Source organism: Carya illinoinensis, chromosome 16 (assembly GCF_018687715.1).
Source record: "Carya illinoinensis cultivar Pawnee chromosome 16, C.illinoinensisPawnee_v1, whole genome shotgun sequence".
Lineage (NCBI taxonomy): Eukaryota > Viridiplantae > Streptophyta > Magnoliopsida > Fagales > Juglandaceae > Carya > Carya illinoinensis.
The window spans coordinates 28741386-28756027 of record NC_056767.1 but is presented as its reverse complement, the minus strand read 5'-3'; the positions used below and the strand labels follow the sequence as shown (position 1 = coordinate 28756027).

The 14642-nt window shown below is 35.0% G+C and overlaps 1 protein-coding gene, 2 long non-coding RNA genes and 1 pseudogene across 8 annotated transcripts in view; 1 reads left to right on the top strand and 3 right to left on the bottom strand.

The window, feature by feature from the left end:
* The window catches only part of LOC122299724 (disease resistance protein RPV1-like), a 92889-nt gene extending 79195 nt beyond the window's left edge, over positions 1–13694 (bottom strand). The window contains exons 1-6 of one of the 3 annotated variants that reach the window (XM_043110147.1): positions 13051–13694; positions 11692–12814; positions 11031–11309; positions 10123–10914; positions 9442–10008; positions 8618–8999 (exon numbers count right to left, since the gene is read on the bottom strand). In XM_043110147.1, the coding sequence (XP_042966081.1) occupies positions 9460–10008; positions 10123–10914; positions 11031–11309; positions 11692–12814; positions 13051–13547 (3240 nt within the window). In that variant the 5' untranslated portion in view covers positions 13548–13694 and the 3' untranslated portion in view covers positions 8618–8999; positions 9442–9459. The remainder of the gene's footprint in view (positions 1–8617; positions 9000–9441; positions 10009–10122; positions 10915–11030; positions 11310–11691; positions 12815–13050) is intronic. The other 2 variants (XM_043110144.1, XM_043110145.1) reach the window with 2 other exon arrangements.
* LOC122299741 lies at positions 6–3049 on the top strand. 2 transcript variants are annotated; one of them, XR_006239752.1, is made up of 3 exons: positions 6–151; positions 301–388; positions 2767–3049. It is a non-coding gene; the product is annotated as an uncharacterized LOC122299741 (long non-coding RNA). The 2 variants fall into 2 exon arrangements; XR_006239751.1 differs by having other exon boundaries at positions 7–151; positions 2775–3049.
* LOC122299737 lies at positions 4304–5428 on the bottom strand. Of its 3 annotated transcripts, none has more exons than XR_006239746.1 (5): positions 5319–5428; positions 5152–5233; positions 4887–5045; positions 4489–4552; positions 4304–4318 (listed from the first exon to the last, which is right to left on the bottom strand). It is a non-coding gene; the product is annotated as an uncharacterized LOC122299737 (long non-coding RNA). The 3 variants fall into 3 exon arrangements; XR_006239744.1 differs by having other exon boundaries at positions 4307–4321; positions 4489–4560; XR_006239745.1 differs by lacking the exons at positions 4304–4318; positions 4489–4552 and having other exon boundaries at positions 4639–5045.
* LOC122299731 lies at positions 5435–8580 on the bottom strand (annotated as a pseudogene).
* Positions 13695–14642: the final 948 nt, after the last annotated feature.

The following is a 14642-nucleotide window of genomic DNA, read 5'->3' as shown; positions in this document are numbered from 1 at the left end:
TCCAATTGAAAAAAAAAAAAAAATCTCATTCTAATTACGACGGATCTTTCTACAATCTTTCATATTCTAATTAGCTTACGGTTCACGCTCCAATCACCCCATGCCACCAATCATTTCCACAAAATTAAATAGCAACCATGCATTAATCTTGGTACAAGAATTATTCCTATCATACATGTCCGGCTTTGGTGGAGTTAATTTTTGTTTTGAATAAATTTAATTTTTGTTTTGATAGGGAATAATAAGGTTGGGATGCTTTAAGAGCTGAGACCCTTTCTCTTTTCTTTTTTGATATTTTAGGAATATTTATTCACCTTCCATGGGGAATTCTTGATGGTCACAAGGTGGAAGCTTCTTAAAGGAGCACATGAAATCGAAGGAAAATGAGGTTGCACATTATTTTTGTACCACGTCATAAAACACGAGATGTGTCAAATTTTTTTTATCATATTTGCACATTTTTCAGTGGGAGCATTTTTCTTCTCAAAAGCTTTGGATGTGATCATATTTGGTTTATTATTTAAATTTAATTAAAAATTATTCCTTGTGAGTTATGATATAAACAGATGCTTGATGTTTCCCTGTTCTTTATCTTTTATTTCGTCTTTGCCTTTGTTACTAGTTCTTTGTTCTCTCTATTGATTTGAGTTTGTTTTGATGACAATGTTTGAATGGAATAATCTTTAATGCATATTTTTATCGGTTAGATCCGGATTTGTGAGTCCTTTTATTGGTTTTCGAATCCTTTTGTTGGTTTAATTTTTAGAATCTTTCCACTAACTCCTTTCAACAAGCTTTTAAGTTTAAAGAAACTTTTTAGCTTTTACAGAGAGTGGCTCTTTTCCTTGGCTCCATTGTCGATTATCTTCTATTAATTTATATAACTTCTGCTTTGCTTTATGCTTTATGCTTGATACTCATTGCTTTATGCTCCAATAAGCTCAAAACTTCCCTTGGTACTCATTGCTTTATGCTTTCTTTTCTGATAATGCCATTTGTGACTTTTTTGGAGTTTCTTAAAAGTCCCTGGATATATTAAACCATGAGCTTTGCAGATTTCACACACTAAAAATGCTTAGTGTGGTATCGGAGAGAATGAAAAGTTTATGAAAAGGGCAAAAGAGGAAAGTCATGCTACTATTTATGTTGCTTTAATTAATAAATAATCTACTAATAATCATACTAGGAAGATCTGAAATTTTAACTAACTTTCATTCTTGGCGATGTTATGCAGCTTATATAAGATCTGAAGATTTAAACAAAAACAATTTTGCATTTTGCATTTTTCTTTATGATTGAGTACTTGACTTCTTTTTTCACAAGAAGAAATTCAGTTCAACACGTTTAATGATTGTCTTGTGGAAAATAAGTTGTAGCTTGTGGAAATTAAGCTCTAGGACTACTGATTGTCTTGTGGAAAATAAGTTGTAGCTTGTGGAAAATAAGCTCTAGGACTACTGATTGTCTTGTGGAAAATAAGTAGTAGCTTGTGGAAAATAAGCTCTAGCACTACTCTTGTGGAAAAATATGCCCTCCACTCTGTGTGTATCCTCTGAGTAGGAACTGGTCTAGGGATAGTCGATTGAGTGTTTCTCTCCAATGAGATCTGAAGATCATAAACAATTTTTTTTTCTTTTTGCAGCAGTATTAGCATTATGAATGTTTATACTCTCTCTCTCTCTCTCACATTAGTAAGAAAAAAAAAGTGTAGTGTCATGGTGGTCCAAGGTCTGCATGCATCCATTCAATTAATACAAGATGGAATAAAGAGGTATAAGAATGTTTCCCACAGATGATCAGTTAGAGGCGATACATCTTCACCAGATTGTGCATGCCATCTACTATGGGAACATTCATTACAAACATGTACTTTGGCTATTGTGGAACATCTTTAATCTCTGTTGTCTTTATGAATTTTTCTCCCAAAATTTTACTAGAGCATGCCTTAACTAATCAGTAGTTGTTTTGTAGAAAGGCCCAGCCGGCTCTGTAAATGTTAGTGAATTGACTGTGTGTTAGAATTGGATAAGAATTGGATAATCTAATACAAAGAGTAATACATACAACATTAAATGTTCATGTGAGTCTTGATCTGATATGATACCATTTGCCAATTTATGTGTCATGTGTCACTCTACCTACTATACTACTCCTGGATATGATATATACCATTTGCCATTTTATCATATAGATCTGCTAAAAAATTGTGCAAGACATAGATATGGGTGCAAGTTAATAAACAAGAAAAATACCCTAAAATCTTTATAGCATGAGTCTCTAAAATCTACATAGAAAATAGAACTTTTAAAGGGAGATGATATATAAATAAAAAATAAAATGGTAAGTCAGAGCAGCACATCTTTGATGCTTAATTCCCTCTATCGATTTTACAATTCCACTTGCTTGTTTCATTTGAGTTGGTAATGATATTAAAATGGCACTTTCGTCCCTGTAAGGGGTGGATGGATGAGGTCAATTCCTCAAATAAACTAGATCCCTTCAATGATCCAGTAGTCCAGCTACTTGAAAAAATCTATTTCCTTGTCATATATCTTTGATTTGCTTTTATCAATATCTGTTGTATTACTTCTTAGTACTTGCACTGTAAACTTCCTCTAATAACTTTTTCTATTCATAATCATGTACAGATGGAGAGGTCAATCCTTATTAATAACATGCAGAATGGTCACGTTTCTGATCATTCTAATTAATTAATAAATTCACATTAATGCTTTATAGTTAATACTTGCTTTCTTATGCTACAAGTTTTGCAGCAGCTTAGGAAAAAATCTTTGAAGCATGCTAAGTTAACAGAAGACTAAGAAGTATGAAAAAACAGAAGACCAAGCTTCGTAGTTTATTGTTGTGTATTGGAGTTTGATTAAATCAATGTGTGTCTTGTAATGATCTTAGCAAATTAGTTCAAACAATGTAATATGTAGTGGAGGCCCATTTAATCTCATGAATCATGAGGGGAAATAATGTAACTGAAAAGAACTTTTTGTGGGAAATGGACGTCGTTGATATATTTTGGCTTCACTCACGGCCCTAATATTTGTTGAAACTTGCTCTGCCTTGGACTTATTTTCTCAATGCTGCGTCTAGTGCTCAAAGCCCTTTAGAAGTCCTCAGGCACTGTCCAATTTATAAATTTCAGTTCTTACCATAATGCGGTACAGAACTTCACTAATAGATCATGACGTGATTTATAACAAACAACAAATACTCTTTGTACAAGTCTATCTCTGATTTATAGTGTGGTATTGTTAATTATGTAAGTATGCAAGGGCATTTCTTATTAGCTCAGTGTGTAAGAATATGGTCCAAACTATTTTCTAGTCTCAATATACATTTTGGATTGAACTACGGCTTGTAATCAGAAATCTATGTAGGTGCCATCAATTTGCTGAACTGTATTCTGATGTCTGGTATGGCGGATTGCGTTTGTTCTAATTCTACATTTTTGTGCAAAGATGGTTACTATAACTGCTATCAGATTGGTGAAACAATGCCTTGCAGCATTTGGTCCTTTCTAATCCTATGCCCTACACCATTTGGTCCTTGCTCTGCCTTGCTTATTGCTTATTTGTGGAAAAAGCATATGTGGCTTCAGGAAAAGTATGCATACGCATTTGTTAAAAATTGATTAGTTTCTCGGCAATTTCTTTCGGTTCCTTTTCTTGAATTGTTCACAAGAAAAATTCAGTTGAAGGCGTTTAATGGTTGTCTTGTGGAAAATAAGCTCGTCTTGTGTGGAAAAATATGCCTGCCCTCAATCTTTGCATCCTTTGAGTAGGAATTGGTCTACAGATAGCCGATCGAGTGTTTCTCTGCAATGAGATTATGAAGTTTGAATTTGAATAATTTATTATTATTTTCTAGTACTCCATCTTTTCATTAGTGAATTTGTTTGAAGTTATCTCTGTCAGTGGATGAAACATTCATAGAATTTCTTAGCATCTTGTGTAACATTCATAGAATTTTTTGGCAACTTACAAGAGAGATGAGTTTCTTGACAACTTACTCTCTGTAACTCTCTCATAATAGTACTTATGCAATTCTATAACAATAAATTAAGCTATAATTATAAGATTTTCAACCGGTGGATTATCCAATTCAGTAAGCAATTCAAGTGAACTTCTTTATAGCTGAACAGGGGGTTCTTTTTATATATTTAACAACAGATATCATGTTTGAGTACTGTTCTCTTCAAAGCCAGTAAAAGAGGGACCTTCTGTGGGCAAAGCCAGCCATTGGGATATTTTGGCTTCATTCACTGCTCTGATATTTGTCCAGATGAGCTACAAATGTTAGCTAGCTGCTGCAGTTGATGAAATAAGTAAGCTTCTAATATTGATTTTAATGGCCACTTAGTGGAGCAGTGGTAGCCAAAAACAAAACTCGAATGTATTGCATTTTAGTTCATAAGTTCCTTACAGAGGAGAATGTTTGATTAGTTGTGATTTTAATTATTGGGTGTAAACTTACTCTGCCTTGGAGTTACTTTCTTAATGCCCTTTCAAAGTCCTCAGGCGCTTGTCCACTTGATAAACTTCAGTCCTTTCCATAATGTGGTACAGAACTTCACTTATAGATGATATGTGATTTATAACAAAATCAAACAAACGACAAATACTCTTTGCAAAACTGTGTTTCTGACTAAAGCAAGTATGCTAGGGAATTTCTTCTTAGCTCAGTGTGTCAGAATACATTTTGGATTGAACTACGGCTTGTAATCAGAAATCATCTACTTTTCTGTGCCAAGATAGTTACTACAACTGCTGATACAGATTGGTAAAACAATGCCTTGCAGCATGACAAACTACATACGAGCAATTCTTTCTTTCTTTCTTTCTTTTAGAAACCTGCTCTATTTCCTAATTTACCTCTTCATCATTTTCAAAGCTCAAGCTGATCAATTTCCATTGTAACAGAAGGTTAAGAGTTCATTTGTTCAAACACAGACACTTGTATACTAATATTGTATCAGGAGCACTATCCTCTTTTTGGCAAATTCGTAATATGCTTGATAGTGCAGCTCCAACCTACGCCATGAATTTCAGTTATACATTAGTCATAACAGATGACCACAATGGACGCAAATCAAGCAATCAAAACACTCGAACTCCTTGCTGTTTGAAGAGTAACTACCTTATCATCAATAGGATCTAACTTTGTGAGCAAGATCCCATCTCAGTCTTGGACTAGCTGAAGTCGAAAGGTCCACTAATTTCTGTATACAAAACAAGCGTAGCTTAAATAACTCGATAAATAAAGGTCCCAACAATAGACGACAATCCTAAATCTAAAAGTCATACCTGATTGAATTTTGAAAGTTGATCAACGGCATCATTTCCAACAAACAAGACGAGAACAGGATTGTTAAGGTAAATAAGTTTTGACAGTGCCCTCATCAACGGTTCATTATCTTGAAAAATGGAGTACATGTATCAAATGGCCATGATGGAGTAAAAAATAACATGGCAGAGAAATACATAGCCCTAATTATCTATAAAAGTCAGTGTAATACATATAGCAGATAACAGCAGATATTTATAACATAATACCAGCTAATGCATTCAACCAACTGTATCAACTAGAACCACATCAGAACCATTATCCGTTGCCTCCTGGATTGCTTCCTTCGCTACAATGGTAGGATCTTTCTCACAGCCCTTCTCAAATATAGGAATCTTACAAGAGAAAAAGGGGACAATACAGCGGTCCAGCTTGTATTACTTACATATTTTTTATTCAACAAACAAACCCTCTATGAGTAAAGAAGCCAGATAGCCAGGTAATAAGCTGTAAAATCAAATGTTCTACCTGGAGCCTTCGTGCATGAGTCCACAGCTGCTCAACAGCTCCAGATCAGAATGTGTCACAAGCAGCTATCATGACATTCATCTCGTGCTGCAGAAGCCAGTAGGCAACCTGCAAAGCGATTTTTTAAAGAAACTCTACACTCAAAATTCACAGAATATAATAAGTGCGCTCACAGGACCAATGTATGCAAATACACACGCACATGCATCCTCTACGATACAGAAGTTGGGGCTATAGCTATATTAAATCTTGACATTCAATCGTTTTTTTTTTAATATTATTTGTGGAAGTCTCACTGTTCCATTTATGTTTAAAAAAAAAGTAGAAAAATAAAAAAGAGATGGCTTACCTTGGCTAGATTAGTAGATTTCCCAACTCCATTAACACCGACAAAAACAACAACATAAGGCTTCCTTTGTTCCCTGGCAGCATGCACATCCCTCAATATGTCAATAGAGCACCTAGGAGTTAAAATTCGAACAAGAGCTTCTTCCATTGCTGCCTGCAGTCATTGTTTCGTGCCTGGGTCTTAATCTTATCACAAACAATCAAATGATGAGAAACGAAACTGTTGAGATTAAAAAAATAAAAAAAAGGGGGATGGATTCACTAACCTGTACAGTTGAAGATATCCTTGTAAACGAAGCCAACTTTTTCCCTTCAAGACTCGCTGCCACTGATTCATAGAGTTTCTCTGCCATCTCCTTAGCCTGTGATGTAATAACAAGGAGCTCTAAGTAGCAGGCTGAGTGTATTTGAGAAGTACAGATAAAACAAATATGAAACAGAGTAGATCACTGAAGCCAAAATGCAAACATACCACATTCTTCGTCATAAGCCTATCCTAGAGAGCTTTCAAAGCTGGTTCCAGGTCTGACTTCTCCAGATTCGCTTTGCCCACAATGCTGAACATACGAAAGTGAATAATTAATGAAGCAAGTATCTGATAATGTCAAGACAGATTTCAAGAAAAAATGAAATGGTAAGGCGACAGCCCATTTTAATGCTAAAAGCCTGAGGCCCTGAAGTTTACGGTTGATTCATGGGTTCTGCCAAAATACAAAAACAAATATGAAATTTCAGCCATCAACAAGATAAACTTCAGGGCCTCAGGCTTTTAGCATTAAAATGTAAAATTACTAGATTTTAAAGGAAGTAACAATGTAAAAACTAAATTATGGCCCAAAACATTATATTGAATTGTCGAAACAACAATCGCCAGGATGGAGATCAAGAACTCAGTATCATATTTTTTTCATGAAGAAAGACATTGTTGAAAAACTCAAGCAACATCCTTTAATTAATTATGCCTAAAACTACAAAGACTGCGGATATTGAATGGAAGTCGTAAATATAAAATTACGTGTATGCTCTAAATTAAGTCATACATGCACACACAATAACCAAAGGATTGAAATTAATAAACTAACCTTTGGAGCATTGTTGAAAACCACCCCTTCTTCTTAGTTTCAGGTTTGCTGTCCTTCCCCACTTCCTCATCATCTTCAACCTCGCTTTCACTGCTAAAAATCTCTTCCTTGTCCATCATCCTTTCATCATGATCTACTGCAACAACCTCTATATTGTCCCCATTCTCACCCACATCATCTGTGAAATCCAATTTTGCCTAAGGAGGTGAATCGTCCCAAACTCTATTCTTCCTTGTTATCTTTTTCGCTGGCTCTGCCTTAGAGCCCTTGCTAACAAGGGTTTCGGCTTTCTTCCCACCTTTAGCTCTAAGCTTCTGAAGCTTATTTACATCAAAAGCCCCAGCATCGAAGCTCCCATTTTCTATACTGTTAGCACCACCATTCATTCACCTTAGAATCTTCATCATGAACATAGTTACTGTTGGAGTGCCCATTCTCCAAGTTGTGGCCTTTCGTATGATCACCATCCCCAACATCATTGGGGGAAGTACTTTGACTCTTTTTGTTACTTACTCCTTCAAATCTAGCCATTTTGCATCTGCCCTTGCTTCTTACTATTATTTAGAGGCTTGCCCACTACCTGCTTTAATCTCTTCAAATCTTCAGCACGAGCTTCAGCTTCCATTTTCAGTTGCCTAAAAGTTTCATCGAAATCACTATAGGCTGTCCGTTTCAGATCATACATCTCCAAAAACTCAGGCTTCACCATTGCGAGCAGATTTGCACATACAACAGATGGAGGATAACCGCTGATATACAGCAACAAATACAAGGCCAAGCTCGTTATGGAAGGTCCATTTGAGTGTGCAAGCAGCACCCGCGGCATCATAGTTGTATGATGCTGCACCAGACCGCTCTTCCAAAAGACAGGACCAGATCAAGGCGTCAAGGAAACAAGAATTTCAATTTAAATTTTATAATTTATTTTTTCATTTTTGGATCGAAGAAACACCTTCACTCACTAATCACGCCAAATGCAAGCTCATATCTAAGGGAAGGATTCTCATATGATATACATGACATAGACCATAATACTTCATAAATCAATTTCTGATCTTCACCCATTTCTATGAGCAAACCTTTTTTTTTTTATATGTATTTCTATGAGCAAACTACCCACAAATATATGCAGATTAACCGAAGTCCTCCTCAAAAACTTAATTAAAAGTGAGATTGTAGAGGCCAATCAAATCCCAATCGATACGAGATCGGGTTCATCAATCAATACACCAAAAAAAAAATCAACGTAAGTTGGATCAGTGTATCTACAAATGACGTAAAAAAAAAATTAAAAAAAAAAAAAGAAAAAGAAAAAAAAAAGAGTGTGAATTCGAAGAAATCGAAAAACAGAAAGCAAATACCTACTTCTCCTCGGATCTTTGAGAAAACCTGCAAACGAAGGGAAAAAAAAGAACTGGAAAGAAACTAAAAAAGAAAATTAAGATTGAGAAAGAAGAAGCAGAGAGAAAGGGGGAGAGGGAAGAAAACAAAACTTGGGACACTCCAGTCCCACGATCACTAAATATTGTTAAGAAATCTGATAATCAAAACATTGATGAAATAGAAAAATAAAAATAATTCGAATTATTATATTACATAACATTTTTCAAATGCATAAATCAATTGAAAATCCAAACCTAAAAATCAAAATCAAAATAAAAGAGGAAAAAAATTCCAAGTAACTCCATCTAACAAAGGGCATAAAGCCTGAGACTGCGAATTCCTGAGGAACACGGTGGGAGGCTGCACAATAAAACGAGAAAACTTAGAAAATTTGTATCATTAGTAAAGAAATATAGATCATGAGATGATAGTTTTTTATGTTTTTACACAAATATAGTCTCATTTTAAAAATAAGTTTAAATAATAAATTTATAATATTTATAATTTAATTTATTTTTTTAATAATCTGAATTTTTATTAAAGAGAAGTATTTTTTAATAAATGAATTATATTGGTGAGAAAACTTGAATGTTTGGGAAGACAGTAATTTTAATTAGATTATTTTATATTAATGGTATATATATTAATTAACATTTATATTTAAATAAATAATGTTAATTATATAATATATAATGATAAGATAGTCTTAATACTGTAATATCAAGTTATTGATTTTGAAAGTATGTAATAATTTTTTATTAAAAAATAAAACAAGAGAGATTATATTAATGATGTAAATTACCTTTTAATGGTATAAATCTTAATCCTTGTCGCCATCCTCTAAATTGTCATCCATTGAATAGTACTCCTCGTCATCGTCATCCTCTGAGTGTGAATAGCACTCCTCATCATCATCATTCTCTGAGTCTGAATAGTCCGAATAATAACTCTTAGCATTCTTCTCGTCATTGCGTACCAGATGGACTCCGCAATGCTTTAAGAGTGTTCCATTTGAATTGCATTCAAAACGAATTTGCAGACTTCCCTTCGCTAGGGTAAAAGGCTCTAGATCGTAGAAATCCAACCATACATGCTGGCCGTCTGAGGCCTTTAAACAATGTGTTTTGTCTATAATACCCAGACGTCTACCATCATAGTTGACCGTAATTGAAATAAAAAAAAGTTGATCAAATTCAACTTCATGGGTATAGGTGAAAACAGCACATGTAAGGATTCCATTAATCACACTAGGATTAAGCAGTTCAATAAATATATCACTTGAACAACTACTTGAAGTCTCCTTGCAATGGTCGAACCAATTTGGAATCTTATTTCCTGGAAATAGAAGGCCCTCATTCCTTGGACGTTTCTGTTAAACAAGCATCATTCTTTTTAGCAATGCATATTTCTATATATAGAGAAAGCTACTCGTGTGTATGTATAAAAAAAAAAAAAAAAAAAAAAAACAAAGAGAGAGAGATACCTGGGGCTGGGGCCTTAGAATAGCTGCCACATGACTCCCAACGTTTACAAGCATTTTAGAGCATCCATACAAGTTGATCGAATGTAGTTCACTCAAGTTGCTGGTATTGAATTCAAACCTCTTTGATATTTCTGGAAAACTTTCCAATGACGTGCATCCTACAGCATCTACGGATTCTATATTTGGGGGAAGAACTTCGATTTTTTTGAGTTTCTTGCATTGAGATAAACAAAGTCTCCTCAATCGAACAAATCGATCCATCCATCCGGGAAGGATAACGAAAGTACTTCCTAATAGATACAAGTTTACCAGTGTGGAGAAGCAGTTGGTAAACTTGGAGGAATCTAATTTTGATGGACGTAGATTGCGAAGTCTCAAATAATCTGTCAGTTTCGTATTACTTTCTTTGACTTCTAGATTTAAATATCGAGGTTGAGTGAGATTCCCAGTAGGAGGCAGTTCCTTTAGACCAGTGAAGTTCCATCCAAACACTTGTAAACATTTTATTTCTAGCCCAATTTCAGGAAAGGATAACTGGCTTCCGCAACGATTAACAGTAAGAAATTTCAGAGATCTCGAGTTGAAGGAACTTGGAAAACTATTAAGTTTAGGGCAATTGTCAATTGTCAACTGGACGAGGTTACCATGGGATCCAATAGATTGATCTACCTCAACTAATCTTACGCACCTCGAAATGCTCAATTGCTTTAAATTTGGAAGCCCCGACGTATCGGGAATTATATTTAGGAAATCACACTCTTCAAATATCAGAAGTTTCAAATTCTGAAAGTTCTGTAAAAAAAAAAAAACAAAAAGAAATGAAATATATAAGCTCGAGGAAAACTTACAACATATACGTACAATGTTGTTAAAAAAAGAAAAAGAAAAGATAGAGATAATAATAGTACCTTGAATTTATTTCCCAATGATTTGAGCTTGCACATAGTCATTCTTAAATCAACCAGGTTCTTTCCATTAAAGTTTGATGGAAGAGATGTACCATGATAGTTGTAAAAATCAAGCACCCTCAACTTGTCGGAGAAATAATTAGGCAGTTTTGAAAAAAGTGCATTGCGATTTATGAGTACTCTGAGATTCGGCATCTTTTCGAAAGCTCCAGGACTCAAGTGTATCAAATCCTCTTTAGGGCGCAAGTCTATCAGTATGCCTTCAATGTTGTTTGTTCCCTAGCAAGACAATGCATAAATTTACCAACAAAATCAGAACATAATAAAGTTGATCTTCATATTTTATCATTTGCTAGGATCAGTAATTTGCTTATATATATAAATATATATTATATGTATATATAGTACATGTCTATACATATTTACTAATTAATCTTACCTATTGATATAAGAAAAATTCAAGATATTGACAGAAAAACTACGTCTAATTGTAACCGGCCAATTAAGGAATCCTACTTATAAACAAAATACCTCTTACGAGTGATATGTGTGGTAGATGCAGTATGCATATAAATAAATAAGTGCATGGACGCATGTGTATATGTATTTCCCAGCCCATTTTTACAATCTCGAATGAAATGTATTTTTATGTAAATCTTACCTTATTTTGTTCAAGTACATAACGAACATCTTCATGAAACCACAACCTAGTGCGTTTTCCAGGATCTTTGTCTGACTCTTTACGAACAATTTCTTTGCCCATAACTTTGAGTAAATCATGCATGTTTATGCATTGATACTCATCAATGGTTATGAGAGACTTCTCCCTTAGTATTGGGATACCAGTATGGGAAAAGAAACCACAACCATCAAGTATGTTAGTAACATATTCTTCACGTTCCCCTGCAAAGAAACATGCAATGTCCAAGAAAATATTCTTCTCACTTTCTTCCAAACCATCATAGCCTATTCTAAGCTTGCCTTGAATATCATCGGGAAGAATTCTTTTGTACTTTTCTAGAGCATCTTCCCAAAATTTAATTTCTTCTCTTTTATATAAATATGACCCCAGCACCTTTAAAGCCAATGGAAGGCCCCCAGCATAACGCAAAAAATTTTCTGTGAGTTCTGCAAAACCTTGGCTAGGTTCTTCCTTTTTGAAGGCATTCCAACAAAACAGCCGACGAGCTTCATCTTGATACAATTCCTTCATCTTGTATGGTAGATGAACATTATAATTGGTTAATAAACCTTCATCTCTTGTTGTTATAATAATTAAACTACCTAAACCAAGCCAATCACCAAGCCTATCACAATCTCCAAGTAACTTTTCAACTTGGGACAATTGATCCACATCATCAAGAAGTAAAAGAACCTTTTTACTCAAAAGCATTTTTTTTATGAGACCCATTCCTTCATCTTCATTTTGAACCTTCAAACTCGAGTCTCCTAGGATCTCACGAAGAAGTGTCTCTTGCAAACGAATTAAAACCTTCCCTTGCTCTGAAGTTTCTCTCACGTTGGCAAGAAAACAACTATATTGAAACTGGTTAAGAAATGAGTTGTAGATCTCTTTAGCCAGAGTTGTCTTACCGACTCCACCAACTCCAAAGATCCCTAGTATGCGTGTAGTGTCTTTCACTTCTACACTTGAAAGCTTATTATGGACGTACTGTACTCTAGACTGCATTCCAACTAGATGCTCGGAAACGCCGTTTAAATCTTTAGGCTTAACTACTTTAAAAACCGTTCGAACAACTTCTTGGATAAATTCAGATTCGTTCCTGGCAATGAAAAAGAAAAAGAAAAAAGAAAAAGAGTTTTTAGGCTTTTCACAACAAAGAAACAAAAGAAAATGAACTTGTACTCAAAGTTTTATATATGGCAACAAATGGCAATGATCTATTTAATTAACGTTTTTGGTTCCCTTCTCAGATTTGGTTTGCCTTGTTAAGATGTATTATTATCACATTTTTGTGTTTTTATAATAAAGGCGTAAGAGTGGGTGGAAGCAACATACCTGCCTCCTAAAGGGAACCCAGCCAAGTTGGCCACTTCTGTAAGGGCTGATTTCCACCTCTGTAACTTCGTCTCATCCTCGGTCTCATCTTTAAGCTTAGCCCATGCTTTTCCGAAACTCCCACTCTGATGTCGTACCTCTGTTGGATCTACATCGTAAAACACTGGTAGAACTATTTGTTGCTTTGTTTTTTTACAATCGATGATCATCGCCAACTCTTCCAAGCACCATCTCGATGATGCATACTTTTTTGAGAGTACTACAACTGAAATCCTTGAGCTTTCGATAGCATCGGAAAGTGCTTGTGAGATTTCTTCCCCTCTTTGAAGCTTGTCGTCATCTCTGTATGTGTTTATGCCTCTTTGAACTAAAGCAGCATATAGATGGGCAGTAAAATTGTTACGAGTATCCTCACCTCTAAAGCTCAAGAATACATCGTACTTCCACCTATGAGTAAAAGAAGAAAGGGAAGAGGAAGAAGCACCTTGAACGGCCATCAGAGAAGTAATTGTTTATCTATGACGGATTACTACTGAAAGTGTACTCTTCTTAAATTGAGAATTCAGAAGTTGAAAGTTGCATTGGAAATACATGTTTGATGAAGAAAGATGATGAGAGTTTCTTGGCAATTTCTTGCGGTCCCTTTCAATGGAATAAATAATAAATTAATTAAACACGGTCCTACTCTTGGCAACTTCAAGGAAAGATGAGGAGTTTCCTGGGCACTTCCTTGCGGTACCTTTCTTTGAGATAACTATTAAATTACACAGCACTACAACAAAAGTTTCTTGGTATCTTCTTTTGAGGTAACTTTCATTTGCTTCAGGAAAAGCATACGCGGCTTGAGGAAAAGCATGCATACGCGTTTGTTAAAGAATCATTAGTTTATCGGCAACTTCTTTCGGTTCCTTTTGTTGATTGACTTGACTTCTTTTTTCACAAGAAGAATATCAGTGGAAGGCGATTGTCTTGTGGAAAATAAGTTGTAGCATGTGGAAAATAAGCTCTAGTCTTGTGGAAAAATATGCCCTCCACTCTCTGCATCCTCTGAGTAGGAATTGGTCTAGAGATAGCCGATCGAGTGTTTCTTTGCAATGAGATTGTGAAGTTTGGATGCATTAGGGTCTTGGATTTGAATAATTTATTATTATTTTCTAGTACTCCATCTTTTCATTAGCGAATTTGGATGAGAAGAAGCTTTGTTGAAGCTGAACCACTTCAATAGATTTAATATCTTGGAAAGATGAGGAATTTCTTGGCAACGTCCTTGCAGTACGTTTCATTGAGATAAATAATAATTAAATTGCAGATGATCCTATTTTGGCAACTTACAAGAGAGATGAGTTTCTTGACAACTTCCTCGCTGTAACTATCACATAACAATAAATTATGCTTTAATTATAAGATTTTCAAACAGTGGATTATCCAATTCAGTAAGCAATTGAAGTGGAACATAGGGTTATTTTTATGTATTAACGACAGATATCATGTTTGAGTACTGTTCTTTTCAAAGGCAGTAAAAGAGGGACCTTCTGTGGGCAAACCCAGCCATTGGAGGCCCATGGACGTTGGTATATTTTGGCTTCACTCCC